The sequence below is a fragment of the Symsagittifera roscoffensis genome, chromosome 5, assembly GCF_963678635.1.
Source record: "Symsagittifera roscoffensis chromosome 5, txSymRosc1.1, whole genome shotgun sequence".
In the NCBI taxonomy this organism is placed as follows: domain Eukaryota; kingdom Metazoa; phylum Xenacoelomorpha; order Acoela; family Convolutidae; genus Symsagittifera; species Symsagittifera roscoffensis.
This window is the reverse complement of record NC_087066.1, coordinates 53,935,814-53,959,998: the sequence shown is the minus strand read 5'-3', so window position 1 is coordinate 53,959,998 and position 24,185 is coordinate 53,935,814. Positions and strand designations below refer to the sequence as shown.

General features: G+C 36.3%; 1 protein-coding gene across 2 annotated transcripts in view; it reads left to right on the top strand.

The window, feature by feature from the left end:
* Window positions 1-24,185, top strand: part of LOC134846125 (uncharacterized) — a 32,349-nt gene that overhangs the window by 6,688 nt on the left and 1,476 nt on the right. The window contains exons 2-6 of one of the 2 annotated variants that reach the window (XM_063863345.1): window positions 5,927-6,027; window positions 7,083-7,298; window positions 12,257-12,508; window positions 18,028-20,679; window positions 20,856-20,977. In XM_063863345.1, the coding sequence (XP_063719415.1) occupies window positions 5,927-6,027; window positions 7,083-7,298; window positions 12,257-12,508; window positions 18,028-20,679; window positions 20,856-20,977 (3,343 nt within the window). The remainder of the gene's footprint in view (window positions 1-5,926; window positions 6,028-7,082; window positions 7,299-12,256; window positions 12,509-18,027; window positions 20,680-20,855; window positions 20,978-24,185) is intronic. The other variant, XM_063863346.1, reaches the window with a different exon arrangement.

The following is a 24,185-nucleotide window of genomic DNA, read 5'->3' as shown; positions in this document are numbered from 1 at the left end:
TCACCGAGAGATATTTTACAAATCAATACAATAAGTCAACGTTTAGGTCTAGAATTGCAGTTGAAAGAGTGATATCAAGATGCAACATCTGTTCCTGATGGTCATTTACTTATTGATCTAACCCCAAAAACAGTTGATTCACCTAAGTATTGTTGTATTAGTGGTTCAGTTCCAGCAAAAATATTGTTACCAGCTGGAACAGAGACAACGTTTTTTCATTATTTCAAAACCTTTCGCCAGGTTTTCTAACACAGTTAAATCTTCATTGCCCAAAAAAAATCATTCCGTTTTTGAGCTAAATTTTGGTTAACCTATCAAGTGAAGAGCTTCAAGACCTTCCAGAAGAGGATGTACTAAAATATCGAAAATAAATTCCAGAACCAACAAAAAAATAACTCCTTTACACAAAACTTGAATCATTTCAAGTTCAATTAAAGGGTTACAATTGATATCTACCATCACTCCAATTGTCATTGAACGAGTGACATAGTGTGAAACATACTATGTCAATCGTTTGTTATAAATGCGTCTTCAATTTATCAATTGCATAGTACTCTTCCTGAAAAATCAAAAAAGGTTCAGAAGCAAAAAAAGGAAGCTGCACCTAACTTTTTTGATTTTATTTACAGAGCTGGAAATGCAAGTTTGAAAACATGTCACAATAAGTCTTTTTCCCAATTTAATACAAAGCAGTCAGACAAAATTAAGCCACCCAACAACAAAAAAAACACAGCTCTAGTTTATCAAAACGCAAAATTGAATCTTGGGTCTCGAAACTATCTTTTAATGTCTGAATGTTTTATGACTGGTTAGTTTTTGTTGCTTTGTGTGTGTGGAGTTGTAGGCTAAGCCCTTTTGGCTGAAGCTAAGCCTGAAAATTATTCCATATGAACCATTTAAGCAAAAAAAGAACAGAATCAAAAAGATGATAAATGGGCATAATTATTGTGCACATTGTGATTCAGCACTGACAAATTTGAGACTGAAATTGGTTTAATTCAATTTTAATACAGATAAAGTTATAAGACATCGATTTAAGATAGCCCACTTAGATACATAATTTGATTTAAAAAGGAATAAATGGATTATTACAGTCGAAAAAAATATTTATTTAATTGCCTTAAAGTGTCCACGAAAGCCTACTGAATTCAATTTTACTTCAGATTGTTGGAACCAAAATATCGTTGAAAAAGAAACCAAATTAAAATGACAAAAATGGATTTCAATTTATTTAGAATCGATTGAAAGTAATTTTTTAAATAACAACTGTTACTTTCGGTCATTCTTTGTTAGATCTAAGAGTTAATAACATCCACAAGCTAAAAGCAAGTCTGTTAATTGTCTTAAAGTTACAGAATGATTTTTTGGGGCTTATTTTTGTTAAAAACCCCATCCCCCGCCGAGACATTCTTAAATTTTCACTGGTGAGGAGGCTGATAATAATCTTCGAGTATACGTTTCCGGCCATATAAACACAATATGAAAACAAAATACTATGGTTAATGAATGCCATTCACACCAAACAAACTTTCAAATAAAAAATTCCGATCTTAATGGAGCCGCAATTATTGAGAAAGTTTGAATTCAGACATTTCGCTCCAAAAATTTATGAGAATTGGGGCCCAGAATTTTTGACCAACTTGCAATTTAAGCAGACGTTTCAGAATATGGACACGGCAATTGCAAGCATTGAACACATACTGCGCATTTGGAGACCAAACTATACATTCTATGAATGTAAGGGGACTCCGCAACAAGAGCGCTCCCCTTGTTCTTCTTCTCTTGCTTAAAGTGTTGTATCAGGTATCCAGGAAAATTTGGCATCGTAATGCGCTTCACTCAAGTGCAATGAGGTTCAGCAAAAACGATTGTGCTCTTGATGAGTCAGTGTTTGCTACTGGGTTGTTTTTAACGTGGTACGCAGATTTTCGAAACTATGGAAAACTAAAAATACATGAAATTTTGGTAGCTTTTGCTTCGCCGACTAATTGATTAAGCGGCAGTGACATGAACTTTCTAAAACAAATTCAACTCCAATTAACCAAATGTTTGAGTTAACTGAGTTTGACTCCAAAGAAAATTAGTTTGAGCTCAGGCGTAAAGTTTTTTATTTGAACCCAGCAGCATTCGCCATTGATATCTTTCAAAACAATTGACATCATCTTTTTTGATTTCCCTTTATAATCTAAATCTTTTTTGATATCTAAATAACTGCCGCATGCCAGTCGGTACGCTTGCTTGCTACTCGATGAGCTTGCTGATAAGCAGATTTCTGCTTAACACTGCTCGTCTTTTTTGTATATTCTGACTAAATTGTACCAGATCTTCTGACAAAGGTAAAAAACTGACAGTCATTGTACCCTGTACTAAAGTCACAAGCAAATGCAAACACCATAAATCAATTATGATTGCATCTTTTTTCGATTGCAAATTTTCATCTAAGAACAAGTCCTTTCCTGTAGTGTCAGACCAGGAAGTTAATTTTCCGGGTAAATTAGTTTTACTGAAATTCGATTCGCTCAAAAAACCAAACAAAAACGTAATTTTCAAAAACGTTATTTTTGAGCGTCTGCTGTTACAGAAAACAAGACCAAATTTTTTTGGACGCATAAAAAGCAAAATCTTGAAATTTTTGCGGGAAAATCAGCCGCTCAAGAAGTCATCAAAGTATCTAAAACGGCTCATCGAGGGACTTACACCAATTGTCGTAATAGCCAGTGCGTTTTTCCAATCAAGTTTTCGTCCCAATTACAGACAAAGCAGCCAGAAAACTATAAGCCACCCAACACCATCGAGCAACCCGGAATACTTCCAGAAAAATCTTAGCATGACCCTGGATCAGACAATCAGAAGCAAATAATTATTGCTGTGACCATGAAAGGTGGAAATTTTGAAGAAAAAAAACATTTTTTTTCTGAATAGCTGATGAAACCTTTGAAAATACTCCCAAAAACTTCTATCAGCTGGATCTATGTATTTTAGTAAACTTGTCTTCGCACCAGCTCACATACGCGCAACTTTTATTTGGATTTGCACGCATTCCTTGACTTAGCACCGAATTGCCGACCTAAAAACATTTGTGTGAAATTGTGCAACTTTTCCTTCAGTCAATCAAAACCTCAAAAGAGCGCATTTATGTGTTTTTGAGTTACAAGAGAAAAATTAACATACTGGGCCTCAAATTAACCTGAAAAACAAATGACGATTTTGCATTAGACTTGAAAACGTTGCCTTTCTTTGAAATCCAAAAAAAAGATAGGATTATCTTGTGAAATGATCAGTAAAAACTAGGATGTTTTCTATAGAAAATGCTTAAAGCCCGAAAAATGGAAAAAACGGACAAGATGAGCCTTTATCATGGCTCTACTTTTTGAGTCCGTGAGTAAGCTTGCTAAGAAAACAAATAGTTTCAAAGAATGCCAAATTGCATTCAATCGATTTCCAAGGGAGCTCATCTTAATCGATGGAAGGTAGCGGGTACCATTTTAAATAGTACCATACAAAATGATATTTTATCTAAAAAGCATCCAGTTGCCATAGAAGAGGAACCACACTTTAAAAGAAAAAGCTCAAGATTTTATGAATGCCGACAAAGACAACGATAAATGTACTTTTTTACAGCTTTATCTGTATGTAACACAAGTGTAAGCTATGTGTCATTTTTGTTTAAATTTTTTCTTATGTTGAAGTTCAAACTCCAATTCCACTTATTTTGTACTATTTGTTAAAACAGTCTCCATGCAGGCTTCAAAAAACCGACTTAACGCTTTACTTTGACTCTTGCACCTAGCAAAAGAATAACAATCCCAGAACCTTCGCCGTTACGTTAGGGTACTATGATTGGACCAGAGAGTGATTTTGCGTTTTTGTGCCGACAATTCGAAAAAATACAAAAAATTATCAAAATTTAAGGCAAGCAGAACATTGGTTTCGATTGATTTTTATTTTTTTGGCGTTGTATTTTTAAAAAGTTTTTGCATTGGCTCAAAATGTCTACAAAATTGAACCAACTTTGATCAAAGAATGTTTGAATAACTGAGGGGCTTTCGAGGTTTACTGAAAGAGTGCTCGTGTCTTGTTGGAATAATCACAGATCAGTTCTATTAAAACATTACGCGCTTCAAATAGCGCCCAATTTTCTGCAAATGAATGGCTTTAAGTTTTTGATTTTAACTTTAAGTCTCCTTAGAATTTAATTTTTTTTAGGATTGAAACCGTGTTGAATTTTTTTAAATGGCTTCTAAATTTAGCAATTTTAAAATACCAATACAAAAAATGGGAGGAAGTGATTGTGTGATGAAATAAGTTGTTTGTATTCAAAAAGAAAGGAATCGCTTGTGTTAGAAATTAAGTTTCTAGTTTCTTATTTTGTTTTTTAATTGAACACCTGAGCATAATTAGAAAAAATACTAATTTCCACAGTTTATTGTTTCGACTTCCAAAATTAAATATGCTCGGGGCTTGTTCGTTCTCCAGACAAATTTTGATTTTATAACTGAACAACTTTGGTAAATACTTCTGAAATATTTTTGTTAGATTGATTTTGTAAAATTTTTGCGATCGAAAAAATAGGTTCAACTTTAAAAGGTATTTTTTTTACCAGCAGTTTTTTGTAATGTTTTAAAATTAAGCCATTTACCCATAATCAGATTTATTTTATTCGCGCTTTGAAAGATTTTGTATGATGCTGGAAGCCGTAATCACCGCACGAAACATCTTCCGCGCTACAAAATGGTTCCAAATTGAAAATAGACAAACTAATGGGTCGTTTTAATTAATTAGGACTCTAGTTTACGTATTTGATGTTTGATTTTATCGAAAAATTATGATGTTTCACTATTTTGATATCGGTTAAGGGGAAGTCAGAACAAACAAAACTTTGCTCTGATATACGAGCAGTATAGTTATTTAGCAAATAACTTTACACCGATTTTCCAAAATACCAAACGCAAGCTGCTAGTAGCACGACAAAACGTTGAGTGTTACAACTGCCCTTCAAAGTTAAATCTATCGTTTAATCCAATGAAACAAATTTTGGGTGCTAAAAGTTCGTTAGTAATCTGTCATTTTTCGTCAAAAACGGAACATTTAAGTAAGATAAACAAAATGTCTTCGTCCGATAAACCAGTTCACATAATACTAGTACTTTGAAGCACATTGATTGTCCTAAATTGGCAAAATTTACCATTTTTCAACATCCATAATTAAAGAAAATCGGTCTCATATCATTTAATAGTAGCTCTGGGCACTAATATCTGCCGGATGGTATAAAAATTTCTGCTAAGTAACAAGTAAAAAGAGGAAATTTGCCTGAAAAAAACCACACACATCACAAATTTCTAGAGTAAAAGACACCACGAAAAATTTTATGCATTTAATTTTTAACTGCAATCCTACAAAGCTATGATTGCACGAGCACCGTTTTTTATTTCGGGTGGTCGAGAGAAATCGTAGCATTATACTTTGAGCCTTCGTTTGGTAGTCCTAAGTTCCAAAACTCTGTTGCAAAATAGCTGAATGGCACTTATTTATCGAGCTTCTTTCCATATTTTTGCAATAAATCACACAAAAGCTTTTCGAATCCTATATAATATTTCTATAACTGCAGTTTTTTCTTCCCAATAATAACTAATAAAGCTATAGTTTATCAAAACGCAAAATTGAAACTTGGGTATTGAAATTATTTTGGAATATCTGAAAATTTCATGACGGTTAATTTTTGATGAATTCTGTCTATGCAGTTGCAGGATACGCTATTTTGACCAACAAGCCAATACAGCCAACAAATTTGACCAACAAGCCTACAACCCATACAGCTAACAGGCCAAAAGTTCAATACAGCATGCCAGATGTATCAACTTAGCCAAAAAACTAATAAATTCTCATATTTAATGAGGACTTTGCGATTAGCTTAGCATCATTTCAGATCATGCCAGTCATCTGGATGGGAAAACGAGACCGACTGCTTTGCCCAGAATAAATGAAGTTTCAGAGAAACTGTCAATGATTGAAGATATCGACCAACAGGTACAAACTGTTTTATTGGTTGTGCGCATAAAAAAACTTTATTCGATATCTAATGGATCATATACAATCACGGGACAAAGGAGTTCAATTGAGTGTTGAATTTTTTGATTTCAGCGAGCAAAATGAACAATTTTTTCTTCAGGTTTTTGTCATTTCCTTTGCAGCTATTTAAGATATAGTGGTCAAATTTTGCCAACTGCTAAGTAAAACTATGATAGAAGGACTTAGCGGGCCAAATTTTGAGAAATCTTGTTTCGAAGGCGTAAATTAGCCAGTATATCTAGTTTAGAGATGTTCTTGCTGTGGAAACAACTCCCAAACAATGTGGGTAATTTGAAACTTTGGGCTCATGTTAGTTCTTTGGGAAGCTGGTGAGCTTGACTTACTCTTTATGTCACGCTGAAAATTGACATACTCTTGACTTACTCTTTACGCTGAAAATTGACAAATAGCATAATTTAAAGTAGGGTTTTTATAGTGTCCTGGATATCTGAAATATCTTTTATTTCATTTTGATTATACATGGGAAGTTGAATCAAACCAAATTTTACATAAATCACATACATTTTTTAGGTCGAACAAATTGCTTTTGTAAGCTCTCCCGAAAATTCAAAAAGATTTTGACCAAAACATCGCATTTTCTAGCGAAAAAAAAACAAACAACTTAGTATTCACTAAAGGCGTCCTTGAACAAAAAATGAAAATTTTCTTAAATTTTTCGAGGTTAACAAAATTTTGGGCCACGGGCGAGTTTTTCGAAAGAAAGAGGCTAACAGTGCCAATTTAGGTAGCATTTCGACTAGAAACTATGAACCTGCGTTTTTTTGGCGCCCCCTCAAATTTTTTGCTTATTGGTGTACAAAAAAAACGCATCAGAAAAACAAGCGTCTATCAAAATGAAATACAGTTTTACCACCTCTTTGAAAATCCATTTCTGCATGGGAGCATTTTTGTAGTCTTAATTGCCGGTATAATGAATTGTCGGCCACCTTACTCGAGCAAGTTAATTAATCCAGGTCTCTTTTCCACTCTCAAAATTCTTCTCTGAAATTTAGAGCCAGAGTCTCAATTCGGCAACTGATTGTGATAAACAGAAGTCAGCGTGCGTGAAATGCAATCCTAAAATGGAATTTCTTCACGTTCCCACCAAACTCTCGACAGATGTGAGCAACGATGTGCTCCTATTGGCTGAAAAAGGACAGCAGATGATTGGATGGATGGAGGAAGCAGAGACTAAAATTAGAAACTCCACGGGAAATCAAGAGCTGAAGGTTAGCATATAAAGACAATTTTAAAATCCACCAAGGAGGTTACAAATCAAGAAAATCAAAAAAATTGTTCATTTTTATTTTTTTCGTTTAAAGCAGATAGGCAGATCTAGATCATTTAAAGCGGATAAAAAACAAGTTTTTTCAATAATTTTAATTGAATCCCGCATACCTTCAAAGGACAATTTGCTTCCTAATCCAAATTGAAGTACAAGCAAAAATAGTGTTGACAAGTAATGTTTTGCTAATAAAACTTAGCGAGATCCATATTCAGGTATTAGAGTATCTCAGACCCAGAGAACATGAGAAAAGATCCACGAGCCAAGTTTTTACCGACAGTTCAGAATTAACAAGCATCTGACTAGGCCTTTCTCGAAAGACTTCGTGAAACTGCTCGGTTTTGTAAGTTTTTAGAACGAATGAAGTTCATACAAATGAAGTTTATCTCGGAACTAAGGTCAGCAGACCCTAAATTTTTGAATGAAGTAGAGGCAAGTAGCGTTTAAAATGCTTGAGGTAATTAGAGCTAAAACAGATGAGCAAACTGATGAGCTAACTGATGAGCGAATTCTTTTTATAGTTTATACATTATTTTGCTCCAAACTCTAAGGTCAACATTATAAAAGAAATTGCATAAAAGGCTAGTTCAACCTTCAGAAACCAGGAAAAAAAAATAAAAGGTAAAAAAATTGGATTTTTCAAGCTGAGGGGAAAACCGCACGTGGATAGTTCTTGTCCCCCAACGGGTAAAAAATGTCACTTATGTGTAAAACAGGACACCTTGCATTAAATTGATTTAAAAAAGTTAAGCAACAATAACACGCATAATAAAAGATTTAATAAGAGAGTAAACCATCATGATGTTGGGAATCAAGTCTCGCCGACAAGACAGCCGCACGAGAAAGTGGTGTGATTGATAACACTGCAGTTAAAATGAAACAGGACGCAGGTGCATATATAGCAGTGATATCGTCGAGCATATGGGAAAAGCTGGGCAGACACACTCTAGATGCAACTGGTCAGATGCAAAAAGCAGTAACAGCAAAACTGCAGGACATGTTCATACGGGGAGTTCTCGAATCAGCGCAGCCCAGAGGAGTTATCAATGCGTCACCAGTAGTGCGGCAGAGAGAGATACATGGTGACCTCAGACTTTGCGCCGACTACACAGTTCACCTCAAGGGCGCAGCAATCGAAGAAGACTAACCACTACCCGACATAGACTCTTTTTTCCACACTTTGCATGGAGCCAAAGTTTTGATACAAATTGACCTCTCGGACGCCTACAACTAAATCAAAATTGATGATGAAGAAAAAGAAGTGTGCGCATTCAATACAAAACAGGGGCGGTTCAAGATGCGTCGATTATCTCGGGGTTGAAGAGCTGTTCCTCAATTTCAAAATTGCATCGTGAACACAATCAAAAGAATCAAAGGCGTTGTTATCTTTCAAGACGGCCTCTATTTGTCTGCGGAACATCACGCGAGCTTCAAGATACCCGTGAGCCACAAAGAACTTCAATCGTTTTTTGGACGAGTAAACTTCTATGGAGAAATGATTCCGAAATTTGCCACCAAGAATCTCCCACTCAATGACTTACAGAGTCAAGACTTCGAAGAGGCAGACCATCACAATCTATGCTTTCTGACTATTAAACAAGAACTCTGCTCAAAACCAGTAGTGCGAAACTATTTTCTGGACAAAGAAGTGACTGTGACCGATTCTTCAGAGCAGGCAGCTGGCGGGCTTCTCTCACAAGAAAGACATCCAGTGATCTACGTTTCAAGGAAATTATCATCAACTGAGCGCAACTAATCGAGAGAACGAGAAACTTTTGCAGTGGTGTTTTTGTGACACGACTGAAACATTTGCTACTAGGACGCACGTTCACTCTTTAAACATATCACAATATCTTGCTGTACCTATTTGCACCAGTTGAAAAGATACCAAAAACAGCATCGACGACGAGAAACCAGATGAGGAGAATATCTGTTTCTTTAAGAATGACGTCTTTTTCGCACACACGACGACAATCAATCTGAACGACTTTTAAATTCCAATCAAGTCGAACACTTCAAGACGTTTTCAAGCTCTGTCATACCAAACGGTGGTTGGAGACAATACTCAGAGCAAAAAGGAAGCTGAAACACTGACAGCACGAGAAGATGTAACCTACAGAGGTGTTGTACCTTTCATACCGCCGAGATTTGGAAGAAAAGTTATGTTGATGCCCACAACACGCATACAGGAAGCCAGGCAACAGTAACTGCTTTAAGAATGGTTGCTTGATGGCTTGACTTGTCACAAGACGTGGAAAGACTTGTCTACAATAACGCGATCTGTCAGAAGAACAGACCATCGCTCACATGACGTGGAAAAACTTGTCTAAAAGTATGAAATATGTCAAAAGAACAGACAACAATCAGGTGTATGGCAACGAATCTATACGGGCTGGATACATCATACAGCAAGTAAACATATTGGAGTGTTTTTGACGCAGAAAGTGACTGGATCGAAGCATTCCCGACCAATGATAGAACTGCTCTAATCATATTCAATTTTTAATAAACGATATGAAACCAAAACAGACTGGATCCAACCCAATCGTTCAAAAACAGTCAACTTACAATACCAAAGATGGATTGAGTGAAATTGTCAATGATGAAACTCCACTGCAACTTGAATCCGAAGAAAACCTTCATCAACTCCAGACAATCAATCTGAATCATTCTCAGACGAACCTAAATGATCTTCAAGATTCCGGTAACCAACGAAGCACTACGGAAATCCTATTCCAACAGATCTGCTTAGAAAAGGTGTGAGGATTTGATGATCTGAGAAATCAATGAAAACAAATTTCTTAGTGTGAAACCTATAGAAAGTGAATATATAAACTTACCTGATCTGTTGAAGCGTATTAAGTTGGTTGACAAACGATTCTAGATTTTCGTTGTCTCTTTGTTAGCTGTTGAGTTTAGCCCACTGTCAAAATTTATCAATTATGATAGATTCTCGTGATATTAATCAACCCTATCCATGAATGCTACGCTCTATATGTCGAATGTATTTTGGGTAATAAGTTACCACAAATGGAATATGTGAACAAAAAAAATGTTTATCCTTTATGTCATATCTTGTTTTATGTATAGTTTTCCCACTGATTAAAAATATAAGTACCAACTAATTTCTTGGTAACTTATCACTAACATCGATCTCGATAGATCCACATAACAAATCTCTTGAAAACAAAAAGTTGAAAAAAATGAAACACCGGATTACAAAGTTCCCCTCGATTTTCAATGGTCGGAACAATGAACGTGCAACGGTTAGTTCAGAGCCAGAGAACTGAAGTTAAGATTTTCGAAAACGAGAAAGTTTCTCCGAATCCGAAATTAATCTCAAAACAAGGTTTTATGCAAACTGGAGACATTTAAAAAGTAAGCCACCAGCAAGAGAACGCAAGACCACTACTGTATTTGCTTTTGGCTTTAAGCTAGGCAAACAAACTTCTCATATATATTGGAATTCAAAATTTTTGCTACTAAAATTTTTAAACTAAATCTCCGGCAAACACGAACTAAGTCAAATACATTAGAAAGTTGAAAACAAACTGAGTTATTAGAAAAACGAATGCTGTTAAGTCCATCCAATCTGGAGAAATTTTTCTTTTCCGGCATTCTTTTTTGCCACTCTTTTTTAAACGTTCTTTGGCATTCTTTTTTTTAAACGTTCGCATTTCTGTTGCATTAGTCAAATTTTGAACCTTTTGCAGCTCATTTAGAGTTTTGCTCTAAAAGCTAACTTTTAGACTATCGCGACCAAAATTCAATTTTTTCAGAGATTGTGCTAGACTATCAAAACCTGACCAGTTTATTAGTTTTTGTTAACGGAAATGACTTCGGCAGCCATTTTCTAAATCTGAAAAAAGTGCAAAGCTCGACGCGTGATTTATGCCAGACTCTGTTAATTCTTCAAATTCTGCAACTAGCAGAGCTCTACTGTCGTTGCCCAGAGATGGAGAAACCTGGCTTTGAGTATAATAAGCCAATCTGATGTGCTCAAACAATTGTACTGTCATTATCAGATAAAACAAATTCAAAGAGGTTATGGCAATTTCTAGAGATTTGAAAAAAAGAACACAAATTTTTACTTCTTCTTGTTCGTGGGAGCATAATGAAAAACTGTTCTTGTCCTATACTATTTAACAAATTTCGGTTAAAATTTTTCAATGATTCACATTCTTGGTGTAAAATGTCATGTCAGGCATCCGTTTTGTTCAATATGTCAGATTTTTTGTCGTAACACTCAGTAAAAAAACGTTTATTGTCAGTTAACGTCTTTTACATACTCGGTCATGCAATTTTACATCACGCAGTTAAAATTAAAATCATCGCCGAAAAAAAAGTAGTTAGCTTTTACAATCAGCCCTGTTTACACAAGAACTTTAAAATATAAAGTGTTGAATGAACCATTACTGTAGCTCAAATTTGGCAGATGCTTATAAGGGTTCCCTCTAAAACTTCTAGTTTTGCTCAATTGATTGTTACGTGTTACAACTTTCTGACGGAGGTCTTTTCTGAGCAATTTTCTTCTCAATTTCCAATTTAAATTTGATCAGTCCTGAAAAAAAAACAATTAAAATTTTGAGAAAATTTTGTTGTGCTCAACCTATGTTTTGACTGTGCTCGACATATGTTTCGACTTTCTCGACCAAAAGCGGTCATGTTTCGACTCTCTCGGCCAAAATCGGGTATGTTTCGACTTGGTGCTCGACTTAAAATTGCTTCAACCGCGGAATTTCAGTCGAAAAACTGCACATAGTTGACTTTCAAAGTCGAAACAGAAGTCGACTTCGACCCCGGTTAACCCGGTTGAAGTAGTCCTTTACTTTATAGATTTGGTTGTTATACACTAATATCATGGGGAAGGGGAAGATTAATTATAGAGATCCCTTTTTTCAGACTATGGAACACGAGTTAAACAAGAAAGCGGTTCAAATTGAGACTCTACGGCGACTGGCAGCCTCACTCAGTGTCTCAATCGGGAGCCAATCAGAATTCAGGACTGAGCAAAAATCCATAGTGCACGTGATCAAACACATTGGTCACATGTGGAGACAAGTCAACGAACTGCTTCTGACGAGAGAAAAAACAACAACATCTGATGGTTCTGCAGAAGATAAAGTACTAGAAATAAAAGAGGAGCAAAATCAAGTCAGTTTATATTCAGAAAATTGGTCTTTTCCAGATTCATGTAGCAACTTCATGAAGTTCCATAATAGAAAGGTTAAATACACAGGCCGAGGAGCTCAATTTTTTATTTGGACCATCTCGACCGAAACGGGGCACGTTTTGATTTTCCATTTCTCGCCCGAAAAAAAATGTGCAAATGAAAACAGCAAACAATAAAAAAATTGAGCGAAGGGTGATAAATTTATATAACAATTACCCCGCTCATTTGCGGATTTTTTGTTCAACAAATTGACTCGAAACAAGGGCTTGCTGAGCGAAAGGCACATTGAGGTTCCGACCACGGAAAAAAAGACTGCAAATATGCTATGAAAAACAAAACTTAATTTACAAAATTCGATTCATTCTTTGGGTTTCAAACAAAATTTTTATCTACCAATTTGTTGAAATAACAATCAAGAGTTTTGAACAGAATTGGAAGCAAATGAGATTGCCCGCAAATGGCATTGCTTACAAGCAAAGTTTTCAAATTCAGGATTGTTTTGAACGCGCTCGAGGTACGTTTTGACGTTGCTCGAAGTTTGCTACGACCGTGCTCGACCGAACTTGGACATGTTTTGGGTGATCATTCGACAAGCATAAAGCTCGACTAGACTAGCATAAAAAATTGAAAACATGAAAATGTATCGACTAACGTATTTTTAAAACCATAATTCTCAAAAATAGAAGGTAGACAGCTGGATTCGCACCTACACGGAATTAACCTACAACCATTCGAGTCAAACGCGTTAACAACTAGACCATGCGGGCTTGATGATCAAATATCGAATGCAAGGTTTCTGCTTTCTTTCCATTTACTAAGTGTAACGACAAAAAATTAAATGAAAGCGTAATTTTTGGCGATCGAAATTTGAATGAACTGTATCATAATATAGCAGTTTGAGTCCTATTTGAGAATATATACAGTCCTATTTATACGCTTAATATACAATCTTAATTATAAGTTTAATACGCGCAAATTCATCATTGTTCCATCAAAAATAAGAGGCGGGACTAACTTAGTTGTTCATGGCTACAGGTTTAAAAATAACAGTTAAAAAAAGCCCAATACTTTGTTTGTGTGGAACCAGCTTGCAAATGTCCACTTATTACAAACTTGCAAATTACTAATTTAAAAAAAATAATAATAAACACACCCATTATGCAAATTTTGAAGATATGAACGAAGAACGATTTTGACCAAATTGAAAAAAAAACCGACTAACCAATTCAAAAAACTTAGGACGAGGTAATTCGAAAATTTTATGTCTGATTTACAGGATATCATTCTACCAGAATATCATCGAACTAGATGCTCACTTATAAGAAAACGGAAGAAAGTTTTACCTCCGATTCTAAAATATGTATCCGAAGTTAACATCAAAGGTTTTTGGAGAAAAAATATAGATAGTCAGCTTTTTTTTACTGGTCATCAGCTTTTTGCCGGGTTGTGCAATTTTTGCAACTGAAAAATCTTTGCGTAATCTCCAACAGTCCCAAAGTATTCTTCGCGATTGCACCTTCAAAATGACACCTCGGCCTTGTCAGCAAATTTACGTTTTTTGGTTGTCTCGCCCAAAAAATCCGCAAGATTTTGCGTTACTCTCCGAAAAATCTCATTTGCATTATGACTACGTACTGTTGACACTCTGTCAAAAAATTCATGAAATTCTTGAAAAAATATTTTTGCCAAAAATGGTCATATCAGATTTCGAAACCGCATATATCCAGCTGGAAAAAAAGTCCAACTGCGTTATAGCCTTAACGCCCGTCGATTTTCGCAAACTTATCCAAGATTTGATTCAATTTTTGACTGTCTCGAAAAGTTTTGGTTCGAAAAAATTAGTATTTCAAAGTGGAACGTTTATAATAGACCACAAAATTTGCGAGCAACTAACGTATGTGAGAACTGGCTTTCTACTTGGAACAAAGAGTTTGGCCGAATGCACCCTTCAATTTGGACTGTTATTTTATCACTGAAAAAACACGAAAAATTTCAAAAAAATGTTCTCAAAAGAATCGAGAGAGGTCATATTCCGCCAATGCTAGTCCATACGATTTTCAGTTTTGATATTTTTGTGCTAGTCGATTAACCGCCATGTTTTGACCCTGCTCAAGATATATTTCGACAGTGGTCAGCCAAATCTGAGGATGTTTCAACCGTGCTCGATGTATGTTTTGACTGAGATCGAGGCATGTCTCGGCCGCTAATTTACGAAATTTTCATCAGAGTTTATGAGTTTCAGGTAAAAATCCAGGGTCCTTTTTGATGACAAAAACACTGTTGATGAAAATGAAATTACGGAGTCATCTGTAATGTGATTATAATTGCGGTAGAGAAGTTTTGTGAAAACTCCATTACATTTAGTTCGAGTTACAGCAGGAATCCTTATAGATCTCAAACTTTATGGACATCCAACTGAAACCCATCAATTTTCGACTATCAACTTTGCTCAAAGTTTCAACTTTAGAGTACAAAAACTAAAGGCACAATAAAGAACTTTTTCGAAAACTAGTTGTGCATTTTAGTTAACAACTTTGAAAAAACAAAAACTATTTAAAAAAACAAGCATGTTTTGACACAACTTTGGGATATGTTTTGATCATACTTGACGGTATTTGACCATTGTTTGAGCGTGCTCGAGGAACAATTCGAAATTGGATTTGACCCAGGGTCGGATATAGGATTTTCTAGAGGGGGCGGATTTTCAAAAAAATTTCGAAAATTTCGTCGACCTTTTTTCTGGGTCGACCAAATTGATTTTTCGAGCTCTCCCAAAGCAGTTTTCCCTATTTTGGAAAAACTGTTGACCAAAATATTGCGTTTTTTCGGCGCGCGCTCCCCCCTCAAATTTAATATATATTGGCACCGAAAGCGCCTTTGAATAATTTTTAGGTTTTAGGGTTTATCACCAAAACTGGATATTGGAAAATAGTACAAAGGGGGACCCTTTGGATTGGCAGGGGGTCGAATCCCAGAAAAGGGGAGGGAGGGGGAGGGGATGGGGCGTCCGCCTCTTTAAATCCGCCCCTGCCCATTGATCCCTGAAAGAGGGGGGGGGCATCAGCCATCTCTGCCTCTCCCCAAAATTTTGCCCATACCCTTGTCTCAAGTGAGGATTTGCGACCGAAGTAAGGATGGAATCAAATTTTTTTCTGAGGCAATCTTTTTTTACCCATCATGTCACATAGAAAAATTATGAGATTAGTTGAGTCAAACAAGTAGTTATACCCGACACTTATTAAAATTTGGAATCAAAAGCTTTTGTTACTAGCCATATTTCATTATCAAAATGGTGTGGCTAGCATTGCAAAATTTGGCTGACCTTTTCATTATGTCAACCGTATTTTTTCCGAGATCTCCCAGAGAGCTCTACCAGAGAGTCCCTGAAAAAAAATCGGCGCCCCAGGCGAGTTCGAAACGGGCCAAAATAGTCAAAAACGATGTTTTTCAGCACTTTTTAGAATTTTTTGATTTAAAAATCTCGTTTTTTGGCAGGTTCTCTCACCTCAAAATTAGTAAATATGGGCGTTTAAGACGACTTCGGAATATTTTAGGGTCGTTTTGGTCAAAAATGGGTTAACGGAAGGAAGCCTACCGCCATCCTTATCAGAACTTTTGTTGCCTAATTATTAAATTCAGCAACAATCACAATTATTACAATTATTGTTGCTTAATTGAAAAATTATTCCGATCAATAACATGCTTTATTTGTCAAATTATAATAAAATTCTAATAAATTCTCGCAAAAACTATTTTCCTTACCGGCATTTGCGAAGGAACAAACACCAATACTCTATAAAAACATGGATAGCCAGTTGCTGTGAAATTTTTTATCGCGTTTCTTCAAATTTATGTCGTTTTAAAGCGTAGTATGATTTGAGATTTGAAGGATCTTATAGAAAATAAGTGAATTAAGCATTATCAACATCATTCATCTTAAAAAAATGAAGAAGAAAAAACAAACAAAAAACCATTTTTTTTGCCAACATAGCTTGAAAATTGATTGAGAACTGTTTTTCAGAATTATTTACTCATTCAACTTGTCATTTGTTTTTTTAGGATTAACCAAATTGGCTATTTGTGGATTTTGAAATTATAAATTTTTCCGGGATAAATAGTACATTAATCAAATTACAAATTCTAAATAAGACAAGACTTACGAGCAGTCTTGTTTTATTTAGAATTTGTAATTTGACCTATGTACTATTTATCCCGGAAAATATATAATTTTGAAATCCACAAATAGCCAGTTTGGTTAATCCTAAAAAACCTTGAATGTTTCGACTGTCACTTAATTCATATCGAATAGTTTTGGGAAAATCAAATATTGAACACCTATAAGTTTTGGACAATATCAAAAAGCGAAAATTTGAGTTGTACGAAATTAATACGACCAATCTGATTAGCTAGCCTCAATTCAATTTGGAACAGCTTTTTTGAGCGGGATAATTCGCCACGCATAAATAATTCGCGTTACGCATATAATATAATTTTAAAGCGCATATAACTTAGTCTGGAACATGGCCAATTTGGCAATTTTCAAACCCCCAGGTTTTTCTTACAAAAAATAATCGAAGGTAAAATATATTTTGGATTTTGAACTCAGGAAGTCAATATCTTCTATGGGGTATAAAAATTTTTTGTCGGAAACTAATATTTCGGTCGGCGAAAATTGACTGAATAAAAAAGAACCACACCGAGCATAAATATTCCGTTTACTTCAAAAGTCGGAACAATAATACTTAATTGTAAGTTCTAAGCGGCATTTCAAAAAGTTGAATTGCTTTCTGCGCTTGCTCACGTTGATGCTCTATTGTTGACGAATTCTACACATTTTGCACAGCTCGAAACCATTTTACTATGATTGTTTTGAAAGTCAAAAGAACTTGTGCACATCGAGGCGGCTAAGACTTGCTAAGACTTCAATCAAAAGCAAAATCACTTCGAAACAAAAAAACTCCTTCCGTAATGCATGTACTTTTTGTCGCTTATCGGAGCGCAAGTCGATCTTGTTGTGCATCAATTGGTTAAAAAAATTTGTTCGAAAAATTTTGCAAAAAAGCTCACTAATCTTTTTTATTCTATCTTTAATCTTTCTCTGAAGATTTGTTATATTTATTCTATATTTTAGAATTCTATTCAATTAGCGCTGCATGATTACATTTTATAACTTATATGAGTTATAAGTTTCTTTCAGATTGAAAAATAAATATAAAAAACTATACTTTTTTATCATCAAATGCTAGAAAAGGTATCTTATGGTTTGATGTTCTTTAGTACTTCATATGCCAGTTAAGCCACGTAATTGTGCATTGACAAAAGGCAAAACAAACTTAACTCACGTTAAAGTGTTCAAAAGAGCGTTCAAAAGCCAGCTGTAAAAAATTTAACATCAAACGTACAACGCTTGTGAAGTTACATTCACAATCTTTCTTAATTGGCAATCAAACAGTTTTCACAGTAGAGCAACAGAAAGCTCAAGCTTTGTTTTTGTTTAAAGGAGGGCCGGCAAATAACTGAGAATCACAATTCAACGCATTCTTCAGACAGTGGTAACAAACCGACCGAAACGGACAAAAGTTGTACAAAATTTTCAAAAACCGACTTGAGTTTAGAATTTGAAAAATTACGTGACTTCGCATCTATGTACAAACACAATCGGCCCTTATCTAAACCTGTTCCAGTTCAATATTGCTCCAAACACTGGCATGACTACCTCGTCTCGGCTCGACCGGTTTCGGCAATGAGCAGTTCGTTCCTGAACCCGAGAACCACAAGCCTCTCCCAACGAGCAGCTTCGTCGCTCGGAGTTCCGATGAGATCCAGAAGTCTTTACTCTCCGTCTATATCGCGCCAGTCTAGATCTCGGACTCCGACAGGCTCGCGGGTCTCCAGACATTCTACCAGCGCCTCACGGAACTACCGTTCTGTTTCCCGCTCATACTCCCGAAGATCAATTAGCCCGACCTCGTCAATCGGGAACCGAAACGACTCGGACGACGAAATTGACGCGCTCCTGAAAGAAGTTCGCAACTTGAAGGTCCCCCCACCTCCCCCACCTCCAGTTAACATTAACCATCTTCCTAATCACTGGGCAGGCTACAATTTACCCTGTCTATTCCAGTGTCAAAAATGTGGCAACTCGCAACCGCTTTACTTTCCAGACCGAGGTCTGCCCTATATCCCTTTCTTTACTGGCTATCAAATCAAAAACGGATCCAAACTTCCGCCCGAAAGTCATAGGTCAAGGTCTGCAGAAAAACAAAGTCCGAAATCAGATACTGAGTTCGGCAAACTGAATGGACTGAAAGTTACGACGAATCCACTTGAATCAGAAATTCCACAGCGCTCAACAAATTCGCTGCCCAGAACTCAAATTGGAACCAATAAGTTCAATGATTCTTTGGCTTCGATTCCTAATTTGACTTCTGAGTCAATTCCTCCGGGTTCACAAATTTTTGTTGTTCCTCCAGGTGGTCAAAATTTCTTACCGCCCGGATGGGTAGTTCCAGGAGCTACCCTCGCAACGCCTATGAATGGAAAACAGTTCCCCAGGAACCAGACGCCAATAGACGTATTACAAATAATGGAAAAATATCCACCGCCCAGCGATGCGACTGAACAGCCTTCACGGGAACAACTAGTCGAAGATGCTTTAAATAGATTCGAGGCGAAAAAGAGACAGAAAATGAAAGACGATTATTTGAAGTCCCTTAAAGCCAAGCGTGATCAACCAGCGCCAAAATCTGATCTCAGAATCAAAACTTTATTAGTTGACGATCCAAATGATTCTAGAAAGACTGGAAGGAACCCAAAAGAGTCTCAAACTCGTTCAGGAAACAAAACAGGAGACAAAAATATTGGATTCGCGCCGTCGGTGAGAAACAAAAAGTCGAAATATCCAACTACTTGTGATGACGAGGATGAAATTATGACAGAAATGACGGACGGTAAAGCCCTTGAGTCGGGAAACCCGAGCTCACTTTTTAACGGGCCGGATTCTTTGGATCAATGGGGCGCGCCTAACCCAACCACACTGAGAGAACTCGAACTAGCAGCAACAGTTGCTGCTAAATGGTGGGAGAAAACACAGAATCGTCTTGAAAAACAGAAAAAAGCTAGAGAAGCAGATAAACAAAGACAAACGACCAGCTCAAGTCGATCGCGATCGCCAGCTAAGAAGTCAAATTTAGACTCTTTGCTAATGCGCACTCCTAAGAGTAGCTTGAAAAGCTCGGCAAGAAAAGATCCCAAACTGTTTTCAGACGACGAATGTGTTGCTGAGTTCCCAAATCAACAAAAACTACAATCTGCCGCGAATGAGATACCGTTTTTCGATTCGCCAGTCAATTCAAAAGCGAACAGACCGACGTTCAAGAATCCAATAGCGACAGATTTGGGTCCAAGGGTAACTTCAAACAGTAGATCCAGAACACCAGTAGGGAGAACCAATCTTTCATCTTTGGCTTCTGAGACTCCTTCTAGGTACGGGTCTTCGCCAAGTCCTGCTAGAAGATATCCTAGTTCTTCATTCAACCAACCAAAGGACGATTATTCAACAAATCCGGAAACTAAAAAGCCGCAACGACCAAGAGTAATTCCTACAACACCACGCGATACAGTTACTAGGTATGATCATAAACTGGACAAAGACAGTGACCCTGATAGTTTTCGAAGTGACTTTTCTCCAAATATAAGACGACCAACAAACCTTCCATCGACTAACGGAGTTTCAAGGCCAGCAAGAGACTCTCGTAAATCGCCAGAGGCCACGAAGCCGAGAACACCTACGATCGGATACCGAGGAGTCCCGAATACAACCGAGCCAAAACAGACTGCCAAAAGTCCGATCCGCAAACCTGTGCGACCACTGGTCCGAGAGCCAGACGACGAAATTGACGAAGATGATATTTTTCTCTCCAAAAATTTTAGTAAACCCGGCCTTCAATCAGCTCCCCCCTCTGGCGTGAAGTCACGTGACACTCCGAATTTTGGGAAGAAGAGAGGAAGTGATGTGGATTCACTTCCTCTGTCGAGTTTCAGTAGTAATTCCGGAGGCCAGGATTTTATGAGTCCGTCTGTTTCTGGAGATCAAACTCAGTTAGTACCATATGGATACCCTGGATACGGGAACTCAGATGACTACATAGATGTAAGTTTCAAAAATGAACAACAATTACTCATAAGCGACTTAGCCAACGAAAAATTTTAGATTTCAAGCCAAAAAAAAATTCCAAGACTGGCTACAAAAATTGAACGAAACTCTAAGATAAAACCAAATTCAAAACAATAAAAACAAAGAAGCCACTTAGCATACTGTTTGTTTAGCCGAGACAGCAACAGCAGCAGGGACCGCCCGGCGGAATGGTGAACTTCGGCAATGTGAACATGTACATTCTGCAGGGAGACGAACAGACGAGACACGCGGCATTCGACCAGGCAGACCGAAGGTGTGAACAGATGATTGATTTATAATTAAACCAGAGCTAATCACGTGACTGCTAAAGCTACTGAGCTGTGAGAAAATCAAAGCATAGCTAATTTAAATAAAATTAGACAATTTTGATATGGTTAATACAGACACGAGACAAAGAAGTAAATTTTGGTGATATACTTACAATCAGTGAATCAATGGCGTTTTCTATATGAACATTTTGTTGACCTTTTTTGTAAGGCCGACCAGTTTGAATTTTCCGAGCTCTCCAAAAACACTAAAAAGATCCTATTTTGTCAAAAAATTTTGCGCCGCAGAAATGGTGTTTTGAGCACTTTGAAAAAAATAACCAACAAAAAAAACTTTTTAAAAAAGTCGCTCCCCCCTCGGGACACTTTTGATTACGACAGGTGGTAGGATTATTTTCTAGTCTTTTCAAAACAAAAAAGGACCCCAGCCGGAATCAAACCCGGGCCTCTGGGGCTTGAGTCACATGTCAACCAGGAGTATGCTACTCAGTTTGATATAGGGGCTATTTTCATCCCCCCCCCCTAAAATTTGAAATTCAACTTTGAAAAACTAAATATGGCGAACAAAGTAACCATTCTGAACACATTTCTTCTATCTTTGCAGCAAAAAATCACGCTTTCAGCCACAACAGTATGTGAAATTTTGAGAACGGAAATTTTGAAACGGGGAGGGAGGGGGTTCGGAAAAGAGCCCCGGATTGCTCCCAAAACCAAAAAGTTAGGAACCAACAGATTGTTTTGATTTTTGGGAACAGAATTACACCTTAACATGAGATGCGTATGAACAGAAATTGCTTATTGCTCTATTCTCTGCTCAAATGGTTGATTTTTTTCTAAGTGTTCAACCGAGCAAATACAATAATATTTTTTCTCAGTTTCGACGTTTTCTCTGCAGTTGTTGAACCAAGAATACATCCTCCGCCCAATGCAGTCAAATTTTCAGCCAATTAGATTTCCAGCGCATCCGATATGTTTTTTTTTCGTTGCGCAAATCTTGGCTGAAATTTTTTTAGTCCGCTAACTCGTTTCAAAAACTCAGTCGGACATTTACCGGAGTATTTTGCGATATTTAAGTTGCGATGGCTGCAGCACAAGTCGCGGACCTCGAATCAAAAGCGTTAAGCTGCTCCTCTGCTCTCTTAAATTACCTTTTTGAACCCGTATTCCAAATTGAAAACTCATCTTAGAAGGCACATTTTTAAGATAATTTTTTTTGTATCTGGTTGCAGTGCAAGTGGCACATAATATTTCGACCAAATTTTCAATTTCAAATAAAAATCAATTTTTTTTCATGCTTAAAACCAATGTGAATTGATAAACTTGCAGATTATAATGTAATCAGCATGTTGCATGTTTTAGACTTAAAATATACTACAGATGATACACCTAGTATACTTACAGTGCTGATTTAAATTATCCGAACAAAGCTAACGAAATTCGAAATCTCAAACACCTAGTATACTTACAGTGCTGATTTAAATTATCCGAACAAAGCTAACGAAATTCGAAATCTCAAACGCAATTTACACAAATTAGGTTAAACTAAGACAAAAAGTGAAGAGAATAACAGTTTAAATTTTCACCAGAACTTTTATGGTGCAATTTTTTTCCGAAATATTTAACCAAAATCTTACCCCGAAAATGTGTCATTTTGGCTTTTTCAGTTAATCAAGAATTACGTTGAAACTACCAAGTTAATCGATGAGGCAGTTAAATCAAAAAGCTTCTAATACAACTTAACGAAGTTCGAGAAAAATGAACTTTCCGAAAATCTGTATCATCGATTAAAAAGCTATAGGAGGTCATTTTTATTATACAAAAATCAAAATATTTGGCTAAAAACAAATTCAAACGTTTCACACAAACTTTTGGAACTTTTATTATTGTAGAACTTTTTTTGAGCTGTGTAAGACTCTTCTCTTGATATAATTTTATCATCAATCAACTTGGTAGTTTCAATGTAATTCTTGATTAATTAATAAAAGCCAAAATGACCTAATTTTCGGGTAAAACTTTGGCTGAAATTTTATGAAAAAAATTGCACCATAATAATTCTGGTTTATTTCTTAGCTACTTTTGATCTATTCACTTTTTTAAATCTTAACCCAAATTGAAGAAAAAAAAACACGTTTGATTTTTCCAATGTTGTTGGTTGTGTCCGGTTAATTTCAATCAGAACTGTAGTATATCAAAGGTAAAACGAATGGCGACTTGATGATCGTGTCAACTAATATAACGAAGCTTAAATCGTAACCGTTCTTGTGTTCGTTTTTGAAAGCCATTGAAAGAAGCTAATTGATTAGATTTTTGGTTGCAACGCTTCTTGGAGAGTTGGAGGAACTATGAATTAGGGTCGGTTTCCAAGCCAAAAATAATTACATGAATAAAGCAGCTCGTAGGAGGCCGAGTGTGATATTGCACCAAAAATTTCGTTATTTAATTTCTGAAAGAAAAGCGAATTAAAGTCTTCTCATTGATAAAAACTTGTCTCCATTTATTTTATTTCGTTTTAATTTTCTGGCCCTAAAAAGTATAACTTTTTTTTCGGAATTTGGACCAAAAATTCTGCAACCGCAAGTTACGATACATTTATACTTGGTTTATCGTTTTTGGAATGCAACGGAAGCTTACAGTTGAGCTGGAAATGTTGACCGCAGAAACTCAGTGTCTTGTTAAGGACTTGTACACTGTCATTAATTTGACCAAGCCATTTTTCGGCAATAATTAAATAAATATTTGTTCAAATAGAAACTAATTGTCGTCAAAAATTGACAATATTAGTTAGCAGATGCAAAACATTTTGGGAACATATGCTCATTTATATTAAAGAATTATGTTGCAATTCTCTTATTGTGCATCATTCAGGGTTTGTTATAATATGCGATCTGTCTTGTTGTTCCGACTTTCGAAAAAAGTGGAGAATATATACGCTCGGAATGATTTTTTTTATTCAGGCTCAATTTTCAAGAAAATTTCGAAGGGATCGATTTTTGGATTTTCGAGGGCCCTACGGAGCTCGCATCACTACACTAATCTTACTCGAGTCAAGCTACACTGCTCATTTTATAGTTCGATGCTGAAAGTGTTACGCGCATTATTCAAGCGTGGCGAATCATCCCGCATTACAAATCGTTCCAAATTGAATTCTAATTGAGGCAAGCTAACTGCTCGCTTAAAAATTCCATACACTACTCA